At 40.9% G+C, this 15,459-nt stretch overlaps 3 protein-coding genes across 4 annotated transcripts; 2 read left to right on the top strand and 1 right to left on the bottom strand.

Moving 5' to 3' along the window:
* The first annotated feature begins 56 nt into the window (after positions 1-56).
* LOC310866860 (DNA excision repair protein ERCC-1-like) lies at positions 57-6,353 on the top strand. Its single transcript, XM_083776630.1, has 9 exons — positions 57-192; positions 1,050-1,478; positions 1,719-1,822; positions 2,080-2,179; positions 2,500-2,576; positions 5,190-5,289; positions 5,511-5,582; positions 5,684-5,752; positions 5,857-6,353. Exons 1-9 carry the CDS (start codon positions 130-132, stop codon positions 5,917-5,919), a joined length of 1,077 nt encoding a protein of 358 aa, XP_083632756.1. The 5' UTR covers positions 57-129; the 3' UTR covers positions 5,920-6,353.
* Positions 6,354-6,953: 600 nt separating this feature from the next.
* On the top strand, positions 6,954-12,453 carry prmt2 (protein arginine methyltransferase 2; the record flags this gene model as incomplete). Its single annotated transcript, XM_083776727.1, has 8 exons — positions 6,954-7,099; positions 7,695-7,886; positions 8,478-8,639; positions 9,501-9,665; positions 10,249-10,424; positions 10,868-10,997; positions 11,112-11,248; positions 12,249-12,453. Exons 1-8 carry the CDS (start codon positions 7,001-7,003, stop codon positions 12,451-12,453), a joined length of 1,266 nt encoding a protein of 421 aa, XP_083632853.1. The 5' UTR covers positions 6,954-7,000.
* Positions 12,454-13,023: 570 nt separating this feature from the next.
* On the bottom strand, positions 13,024-15,426 carry LOC310866861 (uncharacterized protein). 2 transcript variants are annotated; one of them, XM_083776632.1, is made up of 2 exons: positions 15,414-15,426; positions 13,024-14,603 (listed from the first exon to the last, which is right to left on the bottom strand). In XM_083776632.1, exon 2 carries the CDS (start codon positions 14,554-14,556, stop codon positions 13,492-13,494), a length of 1,065 nt encoding a protein of 354 aa, XP_083632758.1. In that variant the 5' UTR covers positions 14,557-14,603; positions 15,414-15,426; the 3' UTR covers positions 13,024-13,491. The 2 variants fall into 2 exon arrangements, with proteins under 2 accessions (XP_083632758.1, XP_083632757.1); XM_083776631.1 differs by lacking the exon at positions 15,414-15,426 and adding an exon at positions 14,970-15,313.
* Between the last annotated feature and the right edge of the window lie 33 nt (positions 15,427-15,459).

Raw genomic sequence — 15,459 nt, 5'->3', positions numbered from 1 at the left:
AATCATCTTCTATCCCTGACTCAGTGACTTCTGCTAGCCTCCTAGCTTTTCGAAACGTGAAAACAAAGACAGACACAAAAAGACCCACGAGTAGTATGCATTAACCGAAACATCTTTATTCATTGAGATATGGAAAAGAAAAGGTTTAACATAAACTTGGACGACTCAGCTTTCACAAAAGAAAGAACACCGGTTTGTAGCTTTCAGCTTTGATTGGTTAACGAGATTCGTATTGTTCTTTCTAACTTTACCAAACTATTGGTAATTCTGATAGCTAGGTCAAGCATAGTAATTGGTAGCCCTGCTGCCCTGGAATGGCTGTACATTTCATGTATGCTATCATTCGAATCGGCTCCAACAAGGGGTTAAATTAGCTCTGGTCCATAGCTCTTGGCTATGGACCAGAGCTAGGGTTAAATTAATTTCGCTCTTATGCCACTAAATGTGGAACGCCCTACTAACAGATGGTAAGAAATGTGAATCCCTAGACTCCTTCAAAAACGCTCCCAAACAGCACTTATGGGCGGCTGTATGAATGAATGAAAAAAATGAATGATTTTATTTACTTGTCTGACTACCTTTTGCAGCCCATCCCTTACGGGATTATTCAGACAATTTACAGTACAATATATTCCCTGTGCCAACACGCTGACACAAAATTATTAAACAATAGTAAATATTATACATAACATAATCGAGTACTGTACATTCAAGTGGTCCATTTTGTCGAGATAGTGGAGGGCAAGAGAGTAGACACTGATGATGATTTATTTTGTTGCATAGAAGTGTATGTCTCTAAATGTTCTGATGAATTAAAAATGGAGGACACTGATGTAAACAAGTCTTAGTGCTTTTTCTGGTTTTATCCTCGTAGCAGTTTTTGTATTGGCCCGTACTTTTGTTGAACTGTTCCCATTCTACAAACTGTTAATACAATTTTCAATCAATCAATCTAGGGATAGGTCAAGAATGGCCAAATCAAGTGCTTGCTAGTTGGATTACCTCTATCCATCATTCTGATACAAAATGTTCATGTCATTGAATTCCAGATAAAACCACAGTTTGAACCTTCATCCAAGGGAGGTGTTTCATCAACATCTTTCACACAACCTGCGCCTCAGTCAGCTGGACAAGCCTTGTCCTATGCCGAATTTATCATCCAGAGCGAAAAGCATCCACCTGCACCCCAGGGAGCCACTGCTCCTCCTAAACAATGCATTGTGAATCACAGTGCAAAAAATACAGAACTCCATGATGTGGCTGATTCTAGATCCGTTGCCCACAGTGTTTCTGTAGTGACTCAGGACCAGGATAAGCAGGCTGATGGAGAGGGAAGTGGATCATCAGAGGTTAAGCACAATGAGGAAACTCAGATGACTGATGGCCAAACATGTGTAGAAGGTCAAAGATCAGAGCCAGGGATCAGTCTGGGTAATAAACAAGGCTCTGGAAGTAGTATTATTGTCAGCCCCCGACAGGTAAGCTTGAAAATTATATAATAATATAAATATATTAATAACATAACAATAAATAACTCATACTACAAAAGGACAATGTTGTTGGTGCATAAAATCACCTGAATTATTTGGTCACTTTCTTATTTGATGAATCTTCATAATTCTCAAGCTAAGTAATTCACTGGACAAGTCCAACAAAGGCCTTATAGTTGTCTAGTCTGTCATAAATGTAACATAACAGCTTTGTTATCTCCTTTGCAGAGAGGAAATCCTATTCTGAAGTTTGTTAGGAGTGTCCCATGGGAGTTTGGTGAAGTTGTACCAGACTACGTCTTGGGACAAACAACCTGTGCTCTCTTCCTCAGGTCTGTACTTTGTGTCATAATAATTTATTTGCATGTGAGAAAAGAAGGCAAAGCTGGGTTTTAAACCCTGATCTCCAGCCTTGAGTAGAGTAGAGTAAAAAGGGAGGGGACCAAGTGTAGACGCTAGGGGAGTTCCATAGCATATTGTGTTGCATTGAGTCTAGTAGTCTATTGTGAGTCCTGTAGTACAAATATACTGCACTCCTCTTCTGTATCATATCTCACACCTTTTGTTGGGGGCGTGTGACATTCTACAGTCTTAGGTACCACAACCTCAACCCCAATTATATCCATGAACGCCTCAAACAACTGGGACGGACATTCACTCTCAGAGTATTACTGGTTCAAGTAGATGTGGTGAGTGAACATTTTCAAAGAACACCTTCACCATGTTGGTTATCTGACTAGTAGGCGTAATCTAAGTTCAGCAATCCAACAGAATCCAATTCAATCAATATTATCTGACTTTGTCTGAATGAAAATTCTATGCTGTGGAACCGTTTTCCTTTCAAATATTTTTTATTTGATGTCCTTTCATTTACTTTCTATTGTTACACACCAAGCTCTGTCACACATTTTCAAACCTACGATTTTAGTTTGCCTTTCTGAGGTTCTATTTTTATACAGTTTCATAGCCACTGTCATTTACATCATATTGATATTGATTTGCATTACAGAAAGACCCCCATCATTCACTGAAGGAGCTAGCTCGCATCTGCATCATGGCTGACTGCACTCTCATCTTAGCTTGGAGGTAAACGCTGCAAGAGCTACTCCCTGAGCCAGATACACTTTCTATTTGTGCCTAAGCAAGTCCATTGTAAAAAGAAAATGTATGGGGCACAGTACACCTATTTTGACAAAACAGTGTATCGTTGACCACATAATTGCCATGTCCAGTTTGATTCTATGTGGAGAACAGTGGTGCATGCACACATCAGGGTGGTTTTGCCAGATAAAATGTCCCCCCATGATTCGGTCTGGCTACCCCCTTTTTAATTAAACACAATTTGTGAATTGGTTGCTTTGAGCACTGTCTCTGCTCTGTCCCTGACTGTGTGAAGGGCCCTACTACCGGTACCCACTTTGTATAGAGACCAGTTTGCATCAACTCCATATGAAAAGGTTAGCCCCTTTCGGGACCCTACATAAAGCTTTTCTGAAATTTTGATGAGTTTTATGTTGGGTCCCTGTTCAGAACTATATTTTCGTATGGGAATTCCAGTACGCGGATGTAGAAATTCTCTCTAAAATAGGATCTGCGCCAAGTGACGGCATTATTTTCCTTGAGTTATTCTGAATTCGGTAACTTTAAGTAGCTATACATCCCGCTGCGAATATCTCCTGTGGCGCGGAAGCCGTTAAGTATTTTTAATCTTTGTTTGACCGATTTGGTCGCTTTATTTCTTCTTGTTTGTTTACCGTTTATTGTACCGCCTCCCGGTGTGCGGTTGGCTTGTGCGGCTACGTCCCTGCCTCTGATCTGCTCTGTCATAGCTATAGCGCCACTAGCTAGCCAGATAGGCGGTACAATGAGGTGTCAATAAACAAGGACGGAAGAGATTAATCCAAGCTTCCAAATCGGGCAAACATAGATTAAAAATACTTAACGGCTTCCGCGCCACAGGAGATATTCGCAGCGGCATGTATGGGTACTTATACTAAACATATTCAGAAAGCCTCACAAGGAAAAACGTCGTCACAGAGCGCGGCCAGGAGCTAAACATGTTGTTTATGTTTAAGAATGGCTGTGTACCAGGTGGCATGGTAGTAGTGCAACAGGACCCCATGGACTGGGTCGAACAAAATGTCAGAAACTTCAGTACCATTGGGTTCTGCTTGGAGGGCTATGAAAAGGTGGTGGAATGAGCCTACACCAACTCATAAAGCTCATTCCCTAAGCTACATAGTCAGTCAAAAAATATATATTTACTGTGAAGTTGGCCGACCGGCCAAGGCTCCAAAAAGACAGAAGAGTCCAAGAATGCCCTTTTAGGGTTTTTTATCCACCTTTCCAGTCCTGTGCAGATTATGGTACAGTGCGGCCTCGGCAAAGACGATGACGAAAAACAAGATTTGGCCAAAATAACAGATGTACAAACTTGAAGACAACACTACTGAACAACACCTAAAACAAGGAGAAGCTGTAACAGGCCATACCCTTACTTTCCAAAGGGCCCTGGCAGCTCCCACTTAGGCTGTTACCTGTGTGTCAACCAAGGTCTGAGTCTGACTAACACACATCAGCTGCGGTCTCCCCTTTATAGGAGAGAGACATACCAAACTGTATCACAGCAAATTGGCAATTCAATTAACTCACCATAAGCATACAAAGGCCAATTAAACACCATTACTGAAGGTTTTAACCTGAACTTAAACATGAAATTCCGGACGTCCATTCATACACAAACTATAGTTTGGTTATAAATAAGATTGCTCTCGAATCAAACACCCCTCCTCCTCTGCAGCACTTGGCACCTTCCCAGTCAACAGGAATGCCACTGCAGAGGGAGAGGTGACTCCCAATCAATTCAACTTCAAATCAATAAATACATTTAAAACACTTAGTATCCTTCAGCAATGCATTTCAGTTACAGTATCAATAAATAGAACATACACTTTACAACTTGAACCGCCACTTCCAAGCCGGCTAATTGATGATAATTAAATGGAAGCAGGTGTAGTAAAGTTTATGCCATGTCCCCAATCATTGTCTGTGTATAGGGCACGGGCTGCCCCGTGACATTTACAATCTATGCATTATTGGTCTTCATCAGAGCAATGTATATGTATAACTGTCAAACAACTAACAACACATGTACTGTAAGTGCTTAATTAAACTCCAAATGAAGAGTCTAGCAAATATAACCATGGACGACTTGACAGTGAACTTTGTGATGTGACTGCCTGCCCACACCCACCATGGCGTTGAACGATCGCCTCTGTCGTTCCCCCTCTGTCCCAACACTTACACTCCCATAGTAAAACTATATTTGAACCCATGGTGTCTCTATTTTGGATATGTCATTATACGTGAAAAGTTAATAAATTGTTCACAAGACGATCTACAACCTCACCACATGTTGCAATGAATGTAACACGTATGAGCTTACAGATCGGCTATTTAATTAATACAAGTGTACATCTTGAGATTCCCTTGGACACAAAGCGTTTGAAAACCACAAGTAAATAAAAACCTGCCTAAAATATAACCTGAAGGAAAACAAAACAATGTCTTCCAAGCACTATTTTTTACGTTACAACATAAGACTGTTGCATGGGGAATTTTGCAGTTGCACAATTAACATTACTGTGTTGTGTTCTGATTATTATTATTATTGATAACATCCCTGTGTTGAACTGGCAGCCCGGAGGAGGCAGGACGTTACCTGGAGACGTACAAGGCCTATGAGAAGAAACCAGCTGATCTCTTGAAGGAGCATGTTGAGAAAGACTACTTATCCAAGGTTTGCACACACACAAACAAATATACTACACTATGAGATCAACGATTGTTTGTTTTCAATGATATTAACCTAGTTAACCTAATTTCAGAATGAGAACGCAATTGAATTAACTACACTTTAGTCCCTTGAAAACAGATGTGGAAATTGTTGTATGCCATGTGTTATACATTTAATACATTTATTTTTTATCATCACTTTTGTAATGCTATTTTTTCTTCCAGGTGACTGACTGTCTGACTACTGTGAAGTCTATCAACAAGACTGATGCCATTACCCTCTTGTCTACTTTCTCTGTAAGTCTTCACTAAGCAGAATGGCATTTCTATTTTTAGGATTTACAAAATTGTTTGAATTTGTCATATATAGTGATAAAGGAACATGTCCTTTTTTTCAGTCTGTAGAGGGGATCATCAATGCTTCTAAAGAAGACTTAGGCCTCTGTCCAGGCTTAGGACCACAAAAGGTGAGAGAAATAGATTAATATAGTCATATGCAAATATATTGCAAAGATTCAGGTTTCAGGGTGTATTTTTTGAAGCTCATTTGTTTGCTATATTGTGTTTGCAGGCAAAACGTCTGTGTGATGTGCTCCACCAACCCTTCCTCAAGTCTAAGAAGAAAGAAAGCTGAACTTAATATTTAGCACCTTTTTGTGCTTGCTCACCACTTTTTAGATCACTTGAACCCTAGCGTCCCTATTCTGGGCATGTCAAAATAGGAAAACATTTGGTGAAAATAGCAGATCTACAAGCTCACAACACGTTACACTGTGACATGTTGTGAACTTGTAGATTGGCTATTTTCCCCAGAGATTTGATGTATAAGGAAAAAAGGAGTGACCTCTGCCAATGATGGTCAGGGTGGATAGACGTATAGCTGGAGAATTATATACGTGTAGTAGGTATATAAGCAAGTTTATGGTTAAAGTTAGTATTATGAAAATATGAAATGTATTAAAATTACATGAAAAGTGACAAACTATATAAAGCTGCAAATATATTTATAACAGATATACTATTTCCAAATCGTTTTTAACCAGATAATAGTTTAAATAATGTGTATGATTGTCCTATGTATACATTCAAATGTTTTTTGTTTTCAATTAGCATGCAGTTCTATTCACTGTAATAACAGTGTGCTGCTGACACAGTTGATTAAGTGTAAATGATCATTTAAAATGTATTAGAATTGAAAAAATAAAAAATAAAGCTTTTTGGTGAAATATGTAAAATTGGACCAGTTTATATGCAACGCAAGCAGATCTGCTGTTACCCAAGATATTTTGTTTATGGTGCTCCGAATGTATGAGGTAGGTGTGTGTGTGTGCAGTAGTCTATCTCTCTCTCGAATGTCGATCTCGGCATGTGAGTGGAACATGTCTGGCGTATGACAAGACAAGTTCGCAAGTGTCCGTTTTGCACCAGCAAGTCCAAGGGCGATGAAACTTAACTTTATAGGCCTACTTCCCATTTTGATGGGAGATTCTTTCTACCTGCTCTAATTCTATGTTGTAAGTTTAGAATGACGTAAAAAAAACAGGAAGCCGTTTTTGCGTTAGAAGTGTTGGCTCCGTGTTGTTAAATAACCAAACGGCCAAACCGTTATCTTTGGTTTGGCTGACTGAGCTTAAGCCCCTGAAAACACGTTTTCATAGGAAGGAAAGGTAATAATAGTTAAGGCAAGTGAAGTCAGCCATCACAAAACACAAATTATGCAGCAGGCACAAAAAGAAAAAGAGGACGATGAAGATGAATCGTGTCCTGAAGAATTTGTGGGACTTTGTGACTTCACAGCCAGTGACAGTGACCAGGTATGAAATAATAATCCTATACTGTGCACAATGCTACTACATTACTATTCGTGTTGGATCAGGATGTTGTGGGTGCGTAGGCTACCTTGCCGTACGTAATCGTATATAGGCTATACTAAATGTCTCTGTTACTTTATCCAATAACTCTGAATCTCTGAGACTGATAGTGCACTAGGCTATTGTGTACACATTTGTACACGAGGTATAAAGTATTTGGAAATGACTTAAAATAGAATAGTTCGGAAAAGTAACTGAATTAATGCATCGATTCGAACTGCAGTGCAGAGTAATGACACCCCACAAGGGCAGAAAGTTGCTAGGCTGCAGACTCAAATGTAGGAGGCTTTATATCCCTGTATATTGTCAAGTGCTGCCTGCAGTCAAACAGTAGACACTAGCAGCGGTGGTAATAACTTATTATTACATTATAACATCACAGCAGTGAATATGGGAAATGGAGGCGTGGCAGATTTAACTGTTCAAACACAACATAATGTATTACAATGCCCAATTGGTAGGTGTTGTTTTTTCCACATTATTAATTACCAATGCTAAAAATTATATTTATTAATATTTGTATTATTATTGCTATTAGCTTAGTTTCAGCACTGGTGACAGGATCCTTGTGCACGCCAAGACATCCTCTGAGTGGTGGTGGGGAGAGCTGCATGGTGTCTTTGGCTATGTTCCAACCAGCTATCTGCTGCACCAAGGCCTGGAGGAGGAAGACAGCTCCTTAGAGGATCCATGGCAAGATGAAGAATACTTCAGCAGTTATGGCACATTGGTTGGAAATCTTTCATTTAACACATACCTATATGACACATTATTACAGTATTATCTAGCATTACTTATTAATATTTGATATTTATAGTATAATAACTATTTTATTTATATAGCGTCTTTCAAGAAACCCAAGGACGCTTTACAATACAGAAAAAATAAACAACACACTCATTGCCAAAAGCCTGAGTGAACAAATGTCTCTTCAGTGCAGACTTGAACGAGTCCAATGTATAGCATCTGGTAAATCTCCAAGGGTAGAGAGTTCCAGAGGGCAGGGGCTGCCACATAGAAGGCTCTATCGCAGAGGGTCCACTTTTTTGTGTGACGGATGGTGAGGAGCTCCATGTTCGAGGATCTCAGGTTCCACTCAGGGGTGTAGTCCTTGAGGAGGTCAGACAGATACCGTGCAAGGCCATAGAGGGATTTGTACGTGAGGAGCAGTTTGTAGAATGATGCAGAACTTAACCGGAAGCCAGTTGGTGTTTGAGGGTGGGGGTGATGTGCTGCCAGCGTATAACCTCATATTAATACTTTACTACATATATGACACAAGTGTGATTTACTAATCTAAAAAATGTGGTGTCTGATACAGAGGCTTCATTTGGAGATGCTCGCAGACAAACCTCGTACTGAAGCATATCGCCAGACCATCCTCAACAACAGTTCTTCTCTGAGGGGCAAGGCATTGATGGACCTTGGCTGTGGGACTGGCATCATCAGTCTGTTCTGTGCACAGCTGGCAAAACCATCTGTGGTAATAACATAGCTTTAAGGGGTTATAGAGGGTATGCGCGTGACATCATCGTACCTGGAAGTTATGCGGGAACGCCCACTGAGTGGCAAAAAACTACTTTCTGGCCTTGTCAGCCCATTCATCCAAACAGAAAAGTCCTGTCTGATTGCATTAAACAATGTTAAACTCACCAACATTGCAGCTGTACGAAAAGCTTGAATTATCCTCTTTCTATCTGCAAAGTTTTTGTTTCATAAAACCACCACCATAGAAACTTTCTGTCAAGAAATGCCCTGCATTTGATTATTTGTCAGAGTTTGGAAACGCTTGTTTTCAATAACACAACATTTTGCTGCCTCCTGCATTATGTGACATTTAGAAACAGGTGGTACGCAGGACGGTTGAGGGATTTCCAACGAGCGCTTCCAAACTCCAACACTCCATGCTGCTCAATGTTTTGCCACTCAGTCTAGATGAGGGGGGCGTGTCCTGATGGGAAAATCATGCCTGTGCATACTCTCTATTATCTCTCTCTCTCTCTCTCTCTCTCTCTCTCATTTAGACCAAAATACTTACTAACGAAACCGTCGTTCTACAAAAGTATAAATTAAGTATGGATGGAACTTCAAACCATAGAATGCGCATTCACTGTATCACAATATATACGATATTTATCACCATATCGCCCACCCCTAAAACTCCAATATGGGCACTGAGTTATGGAGAACTATATGAAGCCATATGGTTAATATGTTCATGAAACATCACAGTGCTTATAGCTCTATCTAGTGGACAAGGAGCGTCACAACAACAACCATTGAATTGAGTTTAGCCCACTGCAGAGCAACCCTGCATGGTATGCCCTCTTCTGTGGTGTTGTAGGTGTATGCTGTGGAGGCCAGCTCTATGGTGGACTACACCAGGCAGCTAGTGAAGAAGAATGGCTATGAGGCGGTGGTGACCGTGCTTCAGGGCCGAGCTGAGGAAATAGACCTACCTAAGCAGGTGGACGTCCTGGTTTCTGAATGGATGGGAAACTGCCTGATGGTACTATTACTATTACTACTAATAATACCATACATTTTATGTAGCACATTTACAGGTACTAGAATGTTGTATGGAAATATTAGGTACAAGAGGACTGACCCTGACTATTGGGTGGCCATAGCTGAATGGCTAGAGAGACCCTAGTAATCCGGAGGAGGTCCCAGGTACGATTCCAGGCCTCAGCCAATGTGTCAAAGTGTTCCTGAGCAAGAGTTTTAGCCCTAACTAATTGCCCAATCGCACTCCTCTGTGTAGCTGAGCAGAAGTTCCCCTGCAGGATTAATTATTCTCAGATAGTAATTTATTGATAGGATCTCATGAGGGATCTTATCCCTCATGGGAGTAAAAATTACTCCCATGAGGGAGTAAAAATTAAATAGAAAAATTTGAGAGTAAAATTACTGTGCAGAAGAACAAGTAAAGAAATCTCAATGTAATGTGATTTGACTTATCATGAAATTTCACTAACGTGGGGTATAGAAATGTATAATTTATGCTTCATTTAGCCACAAATGTAAAGACTAATTTATACATTGCTGCACAAAGGTCATGCCTTTTCCTGTGTCCTCTCCCTCTGGCCTAGTTTGAATTCATGGTGGAGTCAGTCCTGGTGGCCAGGGACCGCTGGCTAAGGGAAGGCGGGGTTATGTGGCCGTCTTCTGCTGCGCTCACATTGGTCCCCTGCCAGGCACAGAGCTACTACACAGAGAAGATGGCCTTTTGGGAGAGGCCCTATGGCCTGGATTTCACTGCTTTAAAGTAAGGCCCATGGCCGCCCATCATCATCATTCAATCATGCACGCAGTGCACTCACTCCACTTTAGTATGATATTTGTTATTTTGTGCCTTTGTAGGTAAGGTAAGGTAATTTTATTTATAAAGCGCCTTTCAAAACAGTTGTTACAAGGAGCTGTACAATAGAATAATAGAATAACTGGTGTCTGATATAAGTAGTGTGTCAGCAGGATATTATGCATGTGTAACGGTGAAATATTAGCCAAATGCACTGCAGTGCTGAATGTAAATTTGGAGTCCAATTTATGTTGAACTATCTGTAATAGCAACTTGTTGGATATAAGCACTGAATATGAGTAGACTGTACAGCCATCAGACTTATGTAAAGAAAGGACCTATATGTATGTTATGACCTGCTTTTTATGAGAGTATATTATGATTTCTGAAGGATGTTCCTACCTTTGCAGGCCTCTGGCCCAGCAAGAGTTCTTCACCAAGCCAAAGTTCAGCCACGTCACCCAGCCAGATGACTGCTTGGCCACTCCCTGCAATGTCATCTCATTGGACATGCACACTCTGCAAGTCACAGATTTAGAGGTATCGAGAATGAATAAAACCACAATATCCTCTTTCCCTATTTATACCTGATCCCACCACCAGCGACATACATCCACACACAGTTGTTGTTTCAATATTGTTCCCCTATGCTAGGAAATGAAAGGCCAGTTTGAGTTTCCAGTGAAGAAGTTGGGTACTTTCCATGGGTTTACTGCCTGGTTTGCTGTTCATTTTCAAAGCCTGGAGACAGGGGCTGCAACAGTGGAGCTCAACACAGGACCTAACTCAGAGTAACAGAATGCAAAGTATTTCCTTCAATACATATTTACTTGTGTGTTTGTATCACCAAATACAATTGGTTTCAACAAATATACATATTACACTGCATACTGTAAATTACATTTTTATATCGCAAGAGACTCAGAGAAGGGGACGATAGATTTGTGACTTGGACTCGATTCTGACACAAATCACAATTTTGATTGATTTCTGACTTGACCCGTAAAAACAAAATAGGCTTGCATGTCTATGACTTGGATTTGAGGTGGATGCCTTAAGGGCCTTTCAACCGGAAGCAAGGAACGCAGGATAAACGACAGGTCTCCGCCAGGTCTGCTCAAGAAGGGCGCAACAACGCAAGCGTAAAAAAAAGCGTGCAACGTAAATACGCTTGCGTTGTCGCACCGCGACTGCTCCCCAGTGCTCCGCGCAAAAACGCAGGGCTCATTGAAAATGTACTATAGGCGCGTTATATCACTTCACATTTGAAAGGCCTGAGACTTATTAAAGGGTTATGTCACTTTAAAACACTGTGGTTATTTTAACTTTTACTCTGGCTTTGGTATGAAACCCCCATCAGAGGTAAGGTTTTCTTGGGGAAGAATGCTAGCACAAAAATGTAAACTTAAAACTGTTGAGACTTGACTGATTTGAAAAGTGAATGTTAAGACTTGAGACTGAGAGACTTGTGATTTGCATAGCAATGACTTTGCTACTAGTTTGTCTGATGAGTGTTTCAGGAGGGAAACTGGTGTTTCAGGAGCATACTCCCGAAAACATTTCTTTACTTTACAAAAGTAGATGTTTTTTGAATACCGTGTCGCATTGCAATGCATTGTGAGCTTGTAAATCTGCTATACCTGAAAAAATACAACTATACTTTCAACTTTATACTAGACCTAAAATGATTTATTTTTTTGACCTCTATTAAAGGTTAGTAGCATTTTCATCCAGAAGTGATTATCGATGAATAAATGCAAATCAGTCTTTTAAAATACTCTGTCTCACCAGGCCAACTCACTGGAAGCAGACCCTCTTCATGCTAGACAGCCCAGTCACTGTGCATATTGGAGACTCAATCAGCGGAGCTATTGTTCTACGTAGGAATCCAGTCTGGAGGCGCCATATGACTGTTACAATACAGTGGAGCATCAACACTACTAGTGAAGGAAAAGACAACTGCCAGGCAAGTGTCCTATCCCCACTGCTCACTTAATATTAAGTATTCATTGCAGTGTGGTATGTCCTTATGTGGACATTTTTCTAAACCACTTTTAAGCCCTATTTTATGCTTCGTATGCTTCATTTGAAAATGTCTGCCTATATTAAAAATATAATATAATAAATCCTATTAATTTCACTGGTTGTTTTAAAGTAACTTTAACTCTTTTATGTTGTCCTTGGATCACTTGTGTCTGTCCACAGATTCAAACAAAAAGTTTCCCCATGTGGAGATGACATCCTACTGCTGTCACATCCAGTCTCTGTGTGGACTTCAGTCAGAGGGGCATGTGATCAACATTGTGTGCAGTCAGTTGACAGTTTGAGAACATAATTCATACTCCTACTATGGGACATAGCATACTGGTACTAACCAGCTAATTGCATAGAGTACACACATACAGTAGAGTGAGCTATTCCCCAGCACACACCTATAGAAATCACGGCCATCTGCACAAAGGTCATATTGATCAACAAATGGCAACATCTTCCAGGCTTTTAACTTTTACATCAGAAGCATAACTGATTTTATCATTTCTCAGAAGAGATACAAATGTATTAAAACTTAACTTGTTTCATGTTTTATTTTGTCATGTCATATTACAACAGGAGTCATTTGTAATATTGAGATTTTGTACAATGCTGTATATCAGTATTTATAAAAACAAATATGTAACTGATTGTAATCATGTTGACTGGTACACCTTACAAGACTGGGCTACACCACAAATAAAGCATTTATTTGTACACTACTCTGAATTACTGAAGTATAATGGATTCTACTGGTTTTGTGTAATTGTTCTGTTACTTAAGAGTTTCATTTTCAAGTTATCTTGATGGAAGTCAGCAATGATTTTGAGTGGTAACATATTACCGTATAATAAGCTAATAGTTTTGCTCTGTATTAAATATTACTGTTTACTGTTTTCAAATAGACGTGGTGATATGTTGTGCGTTACAAATCACATCTGCAGCAGACATTTACTTGGTATAAGACCTGTTTGTTATTTAATAAAGGAGGCCATTCAAGTGGTCATGTTTCCAGTTTCCCCCTAGCTCTTGTTCTGGATCGTGTGCTGACCTCCGAGGAGACAAGGACAGTAGACATGAGCTGAGGAGAGGAAGACCGGGAGAGTGGGACAAACGAGGGAGGTTTGACAACTTTTTCCTCAACCTTCTCAACAGTTTTAGCCCTTCTCTGCTTCAAGTGATTATCACAATGTTTCACAAAGGTATCCATCTTCGCAAAGGTCTTGTTGCACACTTTGCAGTGATAAGGGCGCTGCCCTCTGTTAAGACGCATATATAGGCGTACATATGATGACCGCACAAAGGTACGACAGCAGACACCACACTTAAGGTCCTCCATGTTGTTGGCTTGTGTTTCTTGCGGTGGTGGATCTGGTGCTGGCACCTGCACTGAGTGGCTTTGCTTGGATGATTTGCCTTGTGAGAGATGCTGGGCCTTGTGAGAGAGCAGACTTGATAAGCAGCGGAAGCTCTCGCAACACTGCTCACACTTATACGGCCGTTCCCCAGTGTGTAGGCGAACGTGTGAAACGAGTCCAGCCTTCTGAGCGAATGCCTTGCCACAGAAGCTGCATTTGAAAGGCTTCTCTCCCGTGTGGAGCCGGCGGTGGGTCTTTAGGTGTGAGGCGCGGCCAAAGCTCTTCCCACACTCCGGGCATTTAAATGGCCTGTCCCCACTGTGGATCATCCTGTGTGCCCTCATGTGGGAGGCCTGAAGAAAGAGCTTGCCACAGATCCCACACCTGTAATTCCTCTCCTTGTGAGAGGGTAGGTGGAGGGCCAGGTGGGCAGAGGATATGAATGTTTTGCTGCAGAGTGTGCAGCTGTGAGGGTCCGGGCGGAAGCCCCTATGAAGCCGCCGGCCCCTTGCACAGGACGGGCATTTAGAAGGCGGCGGCCCCTCTGCTTTGTGCAAACGCCTCCGTCTAGGGGTTGCTGATGAAGGGGATTTGGAAATTGTCGTTTTGGCCTCTGGTGGGTTGAAATTACATCCGCAGTCTGAGCACTTGTGCTGCTCAGTTTCACCTTTATCACAGATTTTTTCCAACATGACGCTTTCTACAACCATGATGATAGAGAGGATCCCTTTCCTTCACACACCATATTCGTCGGTATCTGCAAATTATAGCAAATAAACATACAAAAATGTTAAATGAATGCGTTTCACAGATGTGAATAAAGTAGGCTATACACTGGGCACTGGCACACCACACCACAGGCTAGCGCCATATAGCCGCACACTCCTGCCAATAGCCAGGACATTTATTCTCAAACGCACTAAATAAAACTACCAACAGCGATACAATAAGCGTGGCGTGGTATCATATACCGATCACAACATGTACATTTGATCAAAAGAAAAACGCATCGCAGAATCAACAACAGTAGCTTAATAGGCCTCGCCTCCCCTTCAGTGGAGAAAACGAGTAGGCTATATTCTTTGTCGAAGCGACTAAATGCGCGATGGATGAGCGTACATACCAGATTGTATTCGCTGCTCAAAAGTAAAAGCTCATAATCGAAACATTGACTATATGATGATTAGAAAAATCACTGGTAGCCTACAACATGGTAGGCCTATGTTCTATTCGCTATATCTTTAAACATCTCTTTCTTTCTTCCCTGCAAACCCCAGCTCAGCTGCTGCCTCGTTGTATTCGTGCAGCGGTCTTTTTTAGAAGGGGTCACAGCATCATCTAGTGATTGGCGGAATAACGGTGCAAACATATATCATTATTAATTTTATGGAATGCATAGAATATAGACCTATAACACATCAAGTAGCCTATAGGCTACCACATTAGAGAAAGCATGGGAAACGAAACGGAACAGATATAGGCTCCTTTTGTTCTAAACGAATACTGGACTACTAAACACAATGAATGAATCAGCTTATTATATGTTTCGTTTAATTGGTTTGCTTACCAGGAAATGTGTTAAGTTTCGTTTCTTGATGTTGGGCGGTTAAGTT

The sequence above is a fragment of the Protomyctophum parallelum genome, assembly GCF_964188405.1.
Source record: "Protomyctophum parallelum genome assembly, chromosome: 11".
NCBI classification, from domain to species: Eukaryota; Metazoa; Chordata; class Actinopteri; order Myctophiformes; family Myctophidae; genus Protomyctophum; species Protomyctophum parallelum.
Note: the sequence above shows the minus strand (reverse complement) of the source record. Positions and strands in the feature narration are given on the sequence as shown.